Source organism: Polypterus senegalus, chromosome 11 (assembly GCF_016835505.1).
Source record: "Polypterus senegalus isolate Bchr_013 chromosome 11, ASM1683550v1, whole genome shotgun sequence".
NCBI lineage: Eukaryota > Metazoa > Chordata > Cladistia > Polypteriformes > Polypteridae > Polypterus > Polypterus senegalus.
Window position 1 is genome coordinate 44,333,070 of NC_053164.1, and position 16,267 is coordinate 44,349,336.

The 16,267-nt window shown below is 37.1% G+C and overlaps 1 protein-coding gene across 2 annotated transcripts in view; it reads left to right on the forward strand.

Annotated features, from left to right (window-relative positions):
* atad1a (ATPase family AAA domain containing 1a) overlaps positions 1 to 14,343 on the forward strand; it is a 37,721-nt gene extending 23,378 nt beyond the window's left edge. For both annotated transcript variants that reach the window (XM_039768479.1, XM_039768480.1), the window contains exons 8-11: positions 88 to 177; positions 3,017 to 3,067; positions 4,145 to 4,320; positions 10,963 to 14,343. In XM_039768479.1, coding sequence (XP_039624413.1) covers positions 88 to 177; positions 3,017 to 3,067; positions 4,145 to 4,320; positions 10,963 to 11,089 — 444 coding nt within the window. In that variant the 3' untranslated portion in view covers positions 11,090 to 14,343. The remainder of the gene's footprint in view (positions 1 to 87; positions 178 to 3,016; positions 3,068 to 4,144; positions 4,321 to 10,962) is intronic.
* The last annotated feature ends 1,924 nt before the right edge of the window (positions 14,344 to 16,267 follow it).

Sequence of the window (16,267 nt, forward strand, 5' to 3'; positions counted from 1 at the left end):
GAGTTCAGATTAAGTGACTTGTTTTTATGAGCCACAGGCAATCCATTTACATTTTCATAAATTATTTATTTGTATTTTCCCTTTTAGGTCATGGTAATGGGTGCCTCAAACAGACCTCAAGATGTGGATCCAGCTATTTTGCGGCGAATGCCAACAACCTTCCAGATAAATCTTCCTGTAAGTTAATGTCTGCATATAGCACACTTTGAATTTTAAATTGTGTATCTGCCCATTTGAGACTGCTTTAATTGAGTTTCCTTGCCTTCCTTTTTTGGATTGTCAGGTGCAACTCTTTATCTGTGCTTGTGAGTCTGTTTCTTCAGCACATTTTTTTTTAAGTTGTCTGCCATTTTCAGATGTATTATTTCATGACCTCTTCCTCGTTAAATTTCAGAAAGTTTACATATATGCTTTTATACAAACTCAAACTGTTGTTTAATGTCAAATTTATAAATCTTGGCAGGTTTAAAATTTAGTCTGATCAAGTTGCACAAAGATGCATATTTACAGTTAATATCTCACAATTTCTAAAATAATGAAGAAATTAAAAAGATGCATTGTTGGCTCTGTTGTTTTGGGGAAGAAAATTGTATTCAGCATGTTGTCATACTATTCTAAACATGTCCTTCCATTCATATACTGCAAGACCTTATAATACTGCTTAACCCACAATGTAAAATTATTGTTCCTTGGAATAATATTGATGAATTGGAAGCAATATACTTTAAGAATGCAAAGACATATTCAAGTGATGGTAAATAATTAAACTGGCATCACAGCTTCAGGAATTTACATTCATTTTCCAGCCAGATCTTTGTGTTTGTTTTTTCTACATCCTTCCCATGTATTTAAGAATTTCTGTGGGTGTTCTGGCATCCTCCCACAGACTTGCATGTAAAATTACATCTCTATATTAGTTTGGTATAGTGCACTCTTCCTCTTCAGTTCTATCTTATTGCATGGATGCCTACACCACCTAATACTTCGCAGCAGGAAGACACCTTGGGGTATTTTCTTGGCCAGATGTTTGTAGTGCCTGCAGTGGTTCTCTGTGTTGTGAAGACATTCTCCCCAGTCAAATGTTTTGAGAATTTTAATAATATTAGAATGTTTGTTGCTGGGTCCATGGTGCAGACACTATATGATCTTTTCCCCTGAGGCACTTTGGGACCAGAATATGCCATCCTACCTCCCTTGTTTCAGAGTCAGAATGCTGGTGTTTCTGACTCTGCATGGCTAGGCTTCCTCCAGCTTGCCCTCTTACTCTGGTACATCCTGCAGCCATCTCTTCCCTAGGTAAATGACACACATGTGCCCAGCCATCCACATGATCTAAAAGAAAACATGATTCATCAAACCTGACCACCTTCTTCTGTTTCTCCATGGTCCAGTTCTGATTCTCACATGCTCATTGTAGGCACTTTTGGGGGTGGACATTGGTGAACATGGGCACTCTGACTGGTCTGCGGCTATGCAGCCCCATATGCAGCAAGTTGCGATACACTGTGAGCTCTGATACCTTTATTTAATGGCTAGCATTAAGTTTTTCCGCAATTTGTTCTACAGTATCTTTTCTGTGGGATCAGACCAGATGTGCTATTCTTTGCTCCACATCTGCATCCATAAGCCTTAGGTGCCAGTGACTCTGTTGTCTGTCCCCTCTGAGAGCACATTTAGTAGGTACTAACCACTGCCTTCTGGGAACACCCCCTGCAGTTTTGGAGATGCTCTGACCCAGTGGTCTAGCCATCACTATTTGGCCCTTGTCAGAGTAGCTCAGATCCTTATGCTTGCCTATTTATCCTGCTTTCAACACATCACATTCAAGAACTGAATGTTTACTTGCTGCCTAATACATATAATCCCTTGACAGGTGCCATTGTATTGTAATAATTAATGTTATTTACTTCACCTGTCAGTGGTTTTAATGTTGTTGCTGATTGGTGTGTGCATAACCTAGAACTAAACTTAACTGAACTCATTAAAATATCCACAAGTTTTAAATTCCCTTTCAGGATCAGTGGTGCCACATACAATAAAAGGGTGAACTACAATTGGTAGGAAAATTAGTGAAGATCATAGGCTGATTCTGCTATCTCATAGTAAGTCCTAGTTATTTTTCAAGCAGGCATCAATCAGGTCTTAATAACATTAGACCCATTGAACAGTTTTGACGAGAACAGGCCATTCAGTCGAACAAAGCTTGCCTGTCCTATCCACCTAATTTCTGAGTTGAGTTTTGAAGAACCTCTAATGACCTACTGTCCATGGAACCATGGAGTAAATTACTTTTGTGCAAAATATACCATTAATTAGTTTCCATCTGTGCCCCAGTGGTCTTTCTGAAGAACTTACTTTAAAGTTGCAGCCAGGATTCACTATGCTAATTCATCTCATAATTTTAAAAACTTGGAACATGTCTTCTATTAATCTTTGCTTACACTAAAAAGGTTCAGTTCCTTTAATCGTTTCTCATAGCTCATACCTTGCAGTCCTGGAATCAACCTAATCATTGATATGTCTTTTTTTGTAACTTGGAGACCACAATGTCATGCAGTACTCTTAATGAAACCTCACCAGTGTTTTTATATGCTTTAAGAATAACCACATTTGCCTTGAACAATACACATTGTGCTATATATTTATATATTCTATTATAATAATATTCTATTAATTCTATATTGACTGTTGTTATTAATCTGTTAGGTAAGGTGTTCTTGTGTGCCTTGAAAGGTGCCTATAAATAAAATAAATTATTATTTTATATATATACTGATATTTCTGCATCAAATAAAACACAAAAATAGATTGTAAATACTCTTGGCCGGAACTCATATTCTTAGAAATGAGCCAGCATCTTATTTGTTAAAAAGCAAAAATGCTTTTGTGAGTTTAAGGGGTTTCCTAAAAGTGAGTGAAATAACTCATAGAAATCCTTAATGCAGATGATTGTCTTTACCATGGAGGAAAAAATATGTGTGTTATTTTTTTTTCTTTCTGTTGGTTTGATCTACAGACTCTTAAACAGAGGCAAGATATCCTGAAGCTCATTTTGACAGGTGAAAATGTAAGCATCTGTTTCCTCTCCAAAAATATAACTGAGATGGGAGGGCTAGGGAAAATATATGTTTTTGTGAAAGAGACAAGAAAATGATTTGAATATGTGTGCATCTAAGCAGTGAGTTCTGCAAATTTGAATGTGTCTCACAAACCATGATTTGCACTGTTCCTACCTGAAGCACATTCATTTTTGTGTTGCGCCCTCCCCCACCATAACATATCGTCTATGAGGGAGGAGTTAAAGTTTTAGATTTGTCAAAAATGTCCATCTCTGGTTTTCGGTTCATCTCGATGTTTTAAGTTCTCCTGATACTGAGAACATTGATATCTCGATGATGAGTGTGTGTCTGTTTGTGTGTGTGTTTCTGTGTGCCACTCTTTCTTGAGGACAGTCTAGAGCTAAAACGGCTGGATGGAAAAATACCAAACTTGAAACCTGTTATGAGACGACGATGTGCTAGTTAGTTTTTGAGCCAAATGGTGCAAGAGAAAGAGGAACTCTAGAGGAACTCTAGAGGAACCCTCAAATACTGCAATTCTGTAATTAATTATGAATTCTTGTAAATTGCATTTGTAATGATCTGTTTTATTATGAGAAAGATCAGCATCAGAGCTATAAATAATTGTAATGTTATAGAATAGTTTGGTTAACGCGTTTCCTAGGGTGAAGCCTACTGACACTCACATCCAAATTTTTTTTTTTCATTTAAGAAGCACTGTCTGTAAATAAACACAACACAGAAAGTTAGCTAGTATGTCTCATTTATAAAAAAAAAAGTACCACATTTTTATTTTGTTTGTTTATTATATGATGGTTACCTAGATAATGAAAAATTTATTTTCTCTACCTGCTGAAAGTGATCACAACACTTCTCCTAGACTCCTCCTAAACAAATGCAGGAGTTGTCAGCAACTGCAAGCTGAATTCTTACTCTTCCCTGTTCAGTTTCAGGCCAGTTCTCTACCACCTTCTAGAAATTTCTTACCTTAAGTCTTCTCATCAGTGACTGGTCTTTGAGTAACGTGTATGGTTATTTTCTGATGATGTTTATTGATCTTTGTGTTTGCTGTTCTATGGGCACAGCTGAGCAATGCCATTAATCTAAAAGAAATTGCAGAGAAGACAGATGGGTATGCAGGCAGCGACCTCAAGGAACTGTGCCGTGATGCAGCCATGTACCGTGTCCGTGACTATGTCCGCAAGCAGCAGATGAGGCAAATTGTGCAGCAGCTCAAAAGCAATGGTGAAAACGAGGAAAGGTACAAATTCATCTACATAATGTGATCTATTCTAAAAGTTTATGATAAATTTCTCAGGATGCATGATTAATACTGAATCATAGTTTTTATACTTCAGTTTTCTTGTTTATTCTTTACTTTTTTCAAACAACAAATCATGGAATGTTATCAATCTGTATAGTTTTATAATTCAAGAAGAGAAATCCTGAACCTTAATATTTATCATCTTGAAAGTTGTCTCCTTGTATGAATTTTCTGTCTTAACTCTCATTTAAGACCAAAGCAGATCATCCATAAAGGGTGCATAAATATCCAGTGGCTTAGGCAGTGTAGATAGGATTCTTTACATTTTGCATCAAAATGGTCATTTAACTGATAAGACCAATATACCTTTCTAAGACAATAAATCATGAAGATAGATTCTGAATAACTTTGGAGTGTAGCTTTTATTATAGTAGTGTAAAGAGTAAATGTCATTTTCACTTTGTACGGACACTTTCAGAATATTGACATTTAAATGATTTTTAATGTGGTGTAAGGTTGGTGTAAGGAGCAAGGTTCAAGCAAACATTTGATTCAGAAAGCATTCAGACCCCTTCACTTTCTGTACACTTTATTGTGTCTTTAATTTCACTTCAGGTAGATACATTTGCTATTTTTGCCCATTAGTCTACATACGCTAACCTATAATGGCAAAGTGAAAGCATGTTTTCAAAATGATTTGAAAATTTATTGAAAACCAGAAACTGAAAACTCTTGTTGATATAAGCTCCCAGGTTCTTGCTGTGGCAGTGCAAATTGTGGCTTGTTGTATCCTGTTTGGCTTAATTATCCTTCAGATGTGGCTAGAACTTTGTTAGAGTTTCCTTTGGAAAACTGAATTGCTTGGACATAGAATGCAGTACACCTGTATATATAAGATCTCACTGCATATTAGGACAAAAGAAAACTGTAGACCTCCACAATAAAATTGTGGTGAGGCTTAGTTCAGGGCACAGGTATAAAACAACTTTTCTATAGGTTTGTGTGTTCCCAGGAGCACAGTGTGAAATGGAAGAAGTTTGGCACCACTAGGATTCTTAATAGAGCTGGCTGTCAGGAAAAACTGAGTAACCGGGCAAAAGTGGTCTTGGATACGGAGATGACCAAGGACTCAATGGCCACTCTAACAGAGCTTCAGAAATTTTCTGCTGAAATGGGACAACATTTCAGGAAGTTAAGCATCTTGGCAGCACAGTGTCAATCAGGCATTTATAGTAGAATAGTTAACACCTGCTTGGAGTTTGCCAAATGGCATTTAATGGATCCCTGACAGTATAAGTACAGAGATTAATAATAATAATAATAATAATAAATTTTATTTATATTGCGCTTTATATTTAACAATCTCAAAGTGCTACAAAATAAGAATAAATTAACAAACAAGATAATATATAGAAATAATTTAACAAAATGCCTTTCTAAAAAGTTTTTAGGTTTCGTTTGAAAGCATCAGTCGACTGTGGGGCTCTCAGGTAGTCAGGGAGAGAATTCCACAGCCTCGGCGCCACCGAAGAAAAGACCCTATTACCTATACTGCTAAGTTTAGTTCTAGGAACTTGAAGAGTGTTAGTATGCACAGAGCAGAGGGTGTGTGAGGAAGTATGAGGGATAAAGAGTTTCTGTAAATACAGGGGAGCAGATCCATAGATGCACTGATGGGAAAGGAGGGAAACCTTGTACTCAATTCTAAGTGGTACAGGGAGCCAGTGAAGGGTTTTCAAGATAGGAGTGATGTGGCTATGCTTTCGCACCCTCATCAGGATCCTGGCAGCGCTGTTCTGAATGTACTGGAGTCTCTGGATACTCTTGCCAGGAATCCCAATGAGGAGCACATTACAGTAATCCAGCCTGGACGAGACAAAGGCATGGGCAAGCCTCTTTGCATCTGCCAGGGTAAGTGTTGGACGAAGTTTAGCAATGTTCCTGAGATGGTAAAAAGATGACTTACAAAGATGTTTAATGTGGGTGTCAAAAGTGAGTTGAGAGTCCATTTTAACACCCAAATTAGTAACAGTTGTAGAAAGAGGAATGTTTTGACCAGAAAAAGTGATATTGGTGATGGTAGAAGAACGAAGATGGTGTGGTGTGCCAACTAAAATGGCTTCTGTTTTAGATCTGTTTAGCTGAAGGAAGTTGAGCCTCATCCATGCCTCTATTTCCTCCAAACAAATAGTCAGTAAAGATGTTGGTAGAGGAGGTGGGAGTAGTCCTAAGATAAAGCTGAGTGTCATCAGCATAACAATGTAAAGATAGACCTTGTTTGCTAATGACACTTCCAAGGGGGAGCATGTAAATGATGAAAAGGATGGGGCCCAACACAGAGCCCTGTGGAACACCACAGGTAACATTATGGGTGTGAGATTTTGCGCTGCCAAGAGCGACATACTCAGTTCTACCAGTCAAATAGGATGTGAACCAATTTTGAACATTTCCTGAAAGCCCAATGGTGTATTGCAGACAGTGAAGAAGAATATTATGATCAATTGTATCAAAAGCAGCTGTCAGGTCAAGGAGAATGAGTAAAGAGGGAGAACCAGTATCTGCTGACATCAGAAGGTCATTTGTGACCCTGACCAGGGCTGTTTCGGTGCTATGGCCAGGGCAAAAACCAGACTGAAACTTTTTAAACCGGTTATTCAGTTTGAGATGATCATGAAGTTGTACTGCAACTATTTTTTCTAGAACTTTAGAGAGAAATGGAAGATTAGAGATGGGTCTATTATTAGACAGAACTTCAGGATCCGTGAAAGTCAAGGAGACTGCTCAGAGACTGGCTGTAGAGATCCACTAGGTCTGCAACAGAGCTGGAACTGGTAAGATCAGTAGAAAGAACTTTAAGGTCCAGGGCCAAGGCATTCACATTGATGTTCTTCAAATTTTTAAAATGAATCTGTCATTTTGGTTTGGTACGAGGAGAGAAAAAGGGTACCTCCATTGACACTACTTTGTGGTCTGAAATACCAAGATCATAAACCTGTAAATTACTAATTAATGCAGAGTTTGAAATAACCAAGTCAAGTGTATGACCCCTAGAGTGTGTGGAGATATCAACATATTGTTGTAAGCTGAGGGAATCTAACAACTTAAGAAAATCAACAGTGAGATAACCTTTAGGATTATCAACATGAATATTCATATCTCCCAGGATTATGATGTTGGCAGAGGTGGCACACAGTGTTGCGAGTAGATCAGTCATTTCCGGAATAAAAGCAGAGTTGGGTTTTGGAGGTCGATAGATAAGAAGAACAGTCATGGGAAAAGGGGGCTTTCATTTAAATGCAAGACACTCGCAGGAAGATGTTACAGGTAACGAAATATGGGACACCCCCATTATCTGACAATAGATGATGACTAAACCACCACCACGCCCAGTGCTGCGAGCTGCTTCCAAATAACTGTAGCCAGATGGACATGCTTCATTTAAGGCAGAGTAAGCCTCTGACTGGTGCCAGGTTTCTGTCAGACACATGAAGTCAAGTCCTTTCTCCCTGATGTGTTCTTCAATCAGTGTGGATTTATTGCTAATGGATTGAGAATTAAACAATTCAAATTTGACCAGTGATTGTGGAGTAAATCTCAGTACAGGTCTCAAAACATTAAAGTCCACTCCACGCAGCTTGGAACCCACTCCACAAAATAAATCCAGCCGGATGTGAGTATTTCTCACAGTGGCTTGGGTGTTTCCCATGCTAGAGTGCAGAGATCTCGCGATACTTCTAATGTTGATAGTGGTTGAAACAACGGTGCTCTGATGACGTATCCCACCTGCGACAAGTGACCAAAAAGATGGAATGTTGGTAGCTGTTTATTGAAAATGAACTTCCGACCAGAGCCTCTATGAATGTAACGAGGATGGCGAAGAAGTCCAAGTTCTTTAATGATGTGGATGTTAATTCCAGGAGTGGTTACAGGATTTAGTCGGCGAAGTTTTAAACTGGAATAGCTGAGGACCATTCCAACCGAAGAGGGAGAAAAGGATGCCATCCAGATAGTGCCTGAAAATCCACAACAAACAGTAAAGCAGTATATCCCGGCGGCAGATGAGTAGACACAAAATCTTCAAAAAACTTGATAAAAATCCGTAAAATCCACAGCAAACAATAAAACAGTATGTCCAGGCAACAGGTGAATAGACAACAAAAACTTGATAAAAATGCGTAAAATCTACGACAAACGATAAAACAGAGCAGGAAAATTCCCTGGTTTGATGAGGTAAAAATTGAACGCTTTGGGCAAAACTCCAAACATTATGTCTGCCGAAGACCAGGCACTGCTACTATCATCTACCTGATATTATACCTATGGTGATTCATGGTGGTGGCAGCATCATACTATTAGGGTGCTCCTCAGTGGCAGGGATAGGGAGACTGGTTAAACTGGAGGGAAAGATGAATGCAGCAAAATACAAAGGAGTCCATATTGCATACAGCCTTAGATTGGGGTGATGGTTCACCTTTCAGCATGACAATTACCCAAAGCATACAGCCAAGGCAACAATGGAGTGGCCTTGGGACAAATCTCTCCCCGACTTAGACCCCGGAAGAGACCAGAAAATTACAGTTTACAGACACTTCCCATCTAACTGATCAGTCTAACTGAACTGGAGAAGATCTGCCTAGAAGAATACGATACACTGCTCCAATCCAGGTGTTCAAAGCTTATGGAGAATTACCCAGGAAGACTCAAAGCTGTAATCACTGCCAAAGAGACTCCTACAAAGTACTGAATTAAAGCTTTGTATACTTACAGTCCCCTCCACAATTATTGGCACCAGTGGGAAAGATGAGTAAAAAAGCGCTATAAAAAAAATCACCTTTGGATGAATTACTTTAATTTCACACTGAAAAAAATTAAGTGATTTTTTTTTTCCTGAAAAAAAAAAACCAGCCCCATAACACAGAATCTCCACCATAATTTACAGTGGATATCCGATTATTTTTGGTATAGCCATAATTCTGTTTATACCAAACACACCTTGAGTGTTTGTTGTCAAAATGCCCAATTTTCATATTGTTTGACCATAGACTATGGTTCCTGTCAAAGCTCCAGTAGTGTTTAGCAAACTCCAGGCGCTTATGTTTATGATTAAATGACAGAAAATAACTTTGTGGCATGCCTTCCAAATAATCTGTTGGTACTGAGGTGGAGTCTGATGGTAATTTTGAAGTCTTAGTGACCCCAAGAGGATACTTTCTTCTGTATTTCTCCATGGGGTGATCCTTCTGGATTTTTTTTTTTACTTCACTTGCCATACTACTTGCTGTGCTTGGGTGCAAAATAAACTTGGGTCATCTTCGAGGCAAGCTGACAACAGTTCTAGTTAATATGAACTGTTTAATTATTGCTGTAACTGTTGATATAGTTTTTTCATGCGAGTAGCTATTTTTTTATAGTCATTCTCTGACTTATGAAGGTCAACACACTTTTCCCTCCTTTGAATTGTGTGTTTCCATATTTTTCTCAGGCTGATGAATTAAGAATGGAATTTAGTCTCTGTCCTGCCTTATATTTTTACCCCAGTGAAATAGAAAGTCATGGATTACTGCTTGACAGTTTACCAACACTCACATTCACTTTTAAAAGCCAGATGTGCATAGTAAAAATTAATTTATATGAGTGCCAATAATTGTGTAACGTGGTTTTGTTAAAAATAATTACTTCTTGATGAGGGATTATTTTTTTTCTCAGAAAATAATTACTTTAATTAAAGGTTGTATTTCTCTGTATTTTTTTTCAGTGAGAGGTTAAGGCAATTCACCTAAATGTGATTTTTTTTTTCTCTACAAACCTGTTTATTCATCTTTCTCATTGGTGCCAATAATTGTGGCGGGACTATATTTGAATTATAGATTCCAGTTTTTTGATTTTTAAAAAACCATTCAGAAAACATTTTTCACTTTGTCATTATTGGCAAAAATGGTCAGATTATCCATTCAAAATGAAATCAACAGCACAGTAAAGTCTGCAAAAAGTGAAAGGACCCAAAAACATTCTGAATCCGCTGTATGATATGCACAGGTTTCAATGCTGTTGCACCATTTAACTAAGAATAGTTAAGCATACTGTGGTGCAACTCTTGATGCTTCGGGACTAAATGAGACAGTCAAGACTGTAAAACCCTCCACTCTTCCATGCCTTTTTAGTATGGAGGTGCTGGAGCAGTCGGGTAATGATGCCATACATACCACTTATTGCCACCAAGCTTGAATATTCTCCAAACTCTTAATACAGAACTTACAGTAGACTATGGTGTTGTTTCACATTTTACCTCAGAGTTATAATTGCTTTATAGCAAACATTCTTCGCACATATTCTTAAATATAATACCTTGTGAATTAATTTCAGTATATAATTGGTATAATTACTTTAAATACGCTGTATTGTCCTGCAAAATCCAAGTGCAATTACATGGTAATAGGGTAAATCAAACTATACTTTAATAAATAATTTCAAACGGTAGTATTTGCTATTGAATTATTCCTAAGACATAATCTAGTACAGTATATGAATCCCATGTTTATATATTTTAGTGAGCTTCAATAATAATTTACTGTTTTTTTTTCCATTAAAGTAATACAAATCTTTAGATAATATTAACTATGTATTTCCTTTTCTTTACAGACCAGTGGATGAGGACTGTCTGAGGCCTATCACTCAAATAGATTTGCTATTTGCTGTGGAAAAAATGAAGGAATCCAAAGCTGCTACCTCCTCAGAAATAGCTATGCGTGAATTTCCTTTGGACTAACAAAACAAAAAAAAATCCTGTTTTTGAAGACTTTTGTCCCTTTTCATAACTCTTAATTCAAGCAAGATACATTATTTATGAATTTCTAATTGAAGCAACTTTGCGAAACTGAAATTCTCCAAAAACATCTATTTTAATGGAGAAGCACAATGATTGATCATCATTCTCTGTGATTATTGCTCTGAAGTTCATGAAAACTTTACATTTAAACAGCAAATATTTAAATGCACATGCTTGGAAATATAGCTGTGTTCTGTCTAAAGTAGGGTTAGTCCTTCATGTTTTTGCATAAATCACAACCTGGGAAAAATAGATCCAGGATATTATAATACAAACAACTCTAGTTCAGTCCAATACTGCATATTAATATTTAACCATGAAGACTATTTCATACTATATGTGGATTATAATTACATTTACAGTCCCAACGGTTTGAAAGATTCAAAAGACGTTTAAAAAATTTTGCACAGCTCAAGATAAAACTGCGGAATTGACTTGTTTTGTTTTTTTTATGAATGCTTTCCAAAGTGTATATCTAGCAGTCGACAGAAGCAGAGTAACAGTGTAAATAGAAGTGAAGCAGGGAAGGAGAGACAAGATGCAGATTTGTTTGTTTATTAGACAAAATATATGGAATCTGGTGACTGTATTGCTTAAGAAAACAGGCAAAAGCTGAACCTAGGAATTCTCTTTCCAAAACCCACACATTCATTTGACTAGCTATTAAGTTGAAAAAAAAATCATGCAAGTTAAACTCAAGTAAAGAAATGAACACGTTTAGCTCCACTCCAAAAAGACTTAGCATTGCAAGCTGTGGGGTTTCATACAGACTTAAGATAGCTTTATATAGATTCATGTATTGCATATTTGGAGTAGATTTTAGTTGTTGAATTACTCTAAATACAGCTTTATCAGAGTGTAAATGGAAGAGATTCAAAGCATTTCAGGTAACTAGTTACTCATGGTTCATTAATGGTGTTTATCATAATGTAGTGTTTTCAAGCTGGCTTAATGTAAATCAGGGTTATGGAAATCCAAAGCCTATCTCAGCAGCACTGGGCACAGTCCATTACAAGGGTCAATCATGCAGACTCTCATAGGGACCACGTTTATGGTTGCCAATGAATCTAACAGCTGTGTCTTTGTGGATGTGTAAGATAAATGGGGTACCTGAAGGAATCTCAAGGAGACATGGGGAGAATGTGTAAGATCCATGTTGAATACTACTAGACTGCCCAAAGTTTAATACTGAAATGTTGTGTATGTACAATACATGTGTGAATATTGCTGTCTCAGTGAGTAGGATACTTTGTAGGGTTTGCAACTGGCATCTTGTTATATCATATATTGCTTTAGTTTCTCTGTGTCCTTTATCGGACTGCTGATTGTTCATTTTGAATGAAAGATGGTGATGAGTGTTTTCTGTTTTACTCTACTGCTGGAATGGAAAATAATTTAAGGCAAGTTGCTTCTTCTTACTGCTTTTTTGTTGATTTTCCTGATCTGGGCAAAGAGTGAGTTGGAACATCACCACAAGATAATACAAGGGGAATTGAGAAGCATTTTCACAGTAAAAACACAGTTAGTGCATTTACATACACTTCAATAACCAAATTATTCAAAGAAACCTGTTTTCTAAAATACCATGAAAAACCCTTATTGTTATAAGAGAAACTGGGATATTGGCCTCTGATAAACCTGATTAACAGAGCTAGATTTAACCGCGATTAACCCGATTATGTGGATAAGCGAACCCATAACCAGGTTAACTATAAGGGTTTTGTAGTCTGCGCATGTCTGCTGTGCTCTGTCAGTCTGCACATGTATTTACTTCACACACACTTTCAGCAGCCATGGGTAGACGAGTCCACAAAGTGTATTTCCAGAGGCAAATGTTTGGTCTATCGCATTATTCCTTCTCCTGGCTGAAATAATCTGTTGAAAAATTGCTATATTTGTGGTGATGAGCTGAATGTACAGGGCTACGTTCAGTAACACAATCTTGAGGGTAACACTTTAAAAGTAATGTGCATTAAGTAGTCTGACTACTTTTTAAAGTAACAAGTAACCTAACGCATATCTTACTGAAGAAAAAAAAAAACCTGCGTTCTTGTTATTATTTCAGCTGCATTTGGTGTAAGGCAAGAATCACAGGTAGCGTGTCTTTTGCAGGCCTCAGTTCACAGCCATGCAGAAAAGAGTGTGCTGTGAGCAATCTGGACATAGAAACCTATAAATAAAGTGTCAGTTTGACTAAACATATTTATAAAACATAGGAAAATGATCACAGGAATCATGCTTATTTTTGAATTCACAGTGGTCAATGACGGCATTTAACTCCTTTTTGCACAGTTTAATGACATCGGAGTGTTTTGCCAAAGGAGAATTCCAGATTACTTGAAACAAGGTTTCTGCCTTAATCGGATAATTCACCTTAATCTGATTATGTGTGTGCATGTAAACATACTGAATGATATCCTGTTTCTTAAATATTGCTGGAATAGGCTGTGGTCCCCCAACATTGTATGCTGTTGTTCACAGGAGGAATGAATATACTGTATACTGGAATCTGTATTTGTGTAAACATTCAGTGTAAAAACATATTCTTTTTAGGTTATTGCAAATTTTTAAGTTATTTATACTTAGTTTGCCTTTTGTATTAAAATAATTGCAGAGGCTGCAGAGTTTGTTTTGTGCACAGCAAAGAAGAGACTGCCAGAATGTTTGCACATACTGTACATATGCCTTTTAAAGTGTCTATCAGAAATGTCTTTTTAGAACCAAGCTAATGTGTAACTTGAGGGCCTTCTGTTCTGTTTCACATAAATGAAATGTGATTTACAGAAGTATCTCTTGTGCACTGAAGCTGAAGATGAAGATTCACCTTCCACATATTGGATATCTAAAAGACAGTGCCATAACTACATTGATGTGTTTGAAGAATAAAAGCATAAATGTCCTGAAGCAGCCCAGCCAAAGCTCTGACTTGAGAAGGCTTGCACAGGCTAGACATTTAGAGGCAGCTAGAGCAAATCTGCCACGAGAAATAGACAGAAAACCTGCAAAGAATGCACAACATTGACAGACATTTCTTCAGACACACTTAAAGATTTTATTGGAGAGAAAACTATCTCCACCAAATACTGGTATTTTATATAAGTGCCATGAATGTATCAGCATGCAGAAGTTACCAGTTTTTTTATTACATTTATGATATATGATGTTACCTTTAATAAATTCATTTTGACTAGTTATTAAATGCTTCTTTAATGGTCTTGGTACTCTGCAGACATTTTTCTTCAATTCACATTATCTGACTGTTCCTGAGATTTTCAGTCATAGCCTTCAATTTCATAATCTTAGTGACTCAGAGGCAGTCAGCCGCCCTTAAAACTGATCACCTAATGTGACCTGCCCAGCGACTCACTCCAACAAAATCAAAAAGGTTTGATTCAGTCTTTAGTCATAATGGTGGACTCTTTGTGCATGAGAGATGACAACCAATGAATGCTCAAGTGGAAATTCATTGAATTTAAGTGGCGACGGGGAATAAGGAATGAGATTGTTTCTGATCTGACAAACAGAAGAGAAGCTCTGTCTGATGTTCCGTGTTTTACATACCATGACAGAATGGAAAAAAAGAAAGGTTGAGATTGCTGCTACAGTCTCCATTGATATTAACCTTTCAAACAACACTAACTCTGCCAGGTGTCAGAAAAAGGAATGAACTCAACTGTGCTAGAAGGTTAGCACTCCATCCGTAAATGTGACAAACAGATTTTCGGTCATTTAAATTCATAGGGTTTGGTGTCAAGATCAGCAAATACAGTCGGCAAATCTGACATATTCCACGTCTAGAACTCGCCTAATGTAAGCAGCTCAAAAGCAGGTAAATCCTGGCCTAAAACAAGTGTAGTCCTTCTCTGGGAATGGATTGCCACATAAAGACCTAGCGACCAAAGACGAAGAGACTGAGTGTGAAATGGAGAAAGAATGAGTCATGCGTGGAATGAAAACAATATTAGGACAAAACAATCAGGCTAGTAAACATACAGCTCAGTATGTGGCTGATGCCCAATAAACCCTGCAAGAAAAATGTTAGTGGACATTATTGATTTTTACCCTATACCTCATTGAAAGGAAACAACCAACACTTCCTCCATTTTATTGCCATGTAGCATCCAATACCAAATGGGAAACTGTCTTGTCACTGACATTGTGTCATCACTCTGAAAAAGTTTAGATTTGTTAACAAAATCAGCAAATTGGTCACTTTACAGTATCTGATAGTCGTTAACAGATTTTACTGTGATGGTGAGTGACTTTATAGAAAGTGCATCACAACATCAAACTGGATTTATTAAAGGCCAACACTTAGCGTCCAATCTTCGATGCCTGTTTAATATAATATATTCACCCGCAAAGTCAAACATCCCAAAAATATTATCCTTGGATGCAGAAAAAGCATTTGATATGATTGAATGGAACTACCTTTTCACTATATTGGAGAAATTTGGGTTTGACCCAAACATTTGTGCATGGATCAAACTACTGTATGCCAATCCAGAAGCTTCAGTTTGTATTAACATTAATTCAGACTACTTTAAACTAGAACATGGTACCAGACAAGGATGCCCCTTGTCACCACTGCTATTTGCAATCGCCATTGAGCCACTGGCAGTTCACTGTCAAAATGCTTATCAGTTTAAGGGGATTATCAGAGAAGGACTTGAACAGAAAATTTCTCTATATGCAGGTGATATGGTACTGTATATATCAGACCCACAAAATATTGTGCCAGCAGCCCTGACAGCACCAACAGAATTTCAAAAGATCTCTGGTCTCACAATTAATTTGAATAAAAAGTGTGCTCTTTCCAGTGAATTCTCAGGCATACAATATTAGATTGGACACCTTCCCTTTCATCATTGCAGAACCGTTTAAATACCTGGGGGTAAATATCACAAGTAAACATAAAGCTCTTTATCAAAAATAAATTTTGCAGTCTGTATGGAGAAAATTAAGCAAGACTTGCATAGATGGCCAACCCTTCATCTCACTTTAGCTGGAAGAATTAACGTTGTTAAGATTAATATCCTCCCTAAGCTTCTCTTCTTCCAATATATATAAATAAATATTTTTTTTAAGAAATCAGATTCAACCATAACCTCATTTATT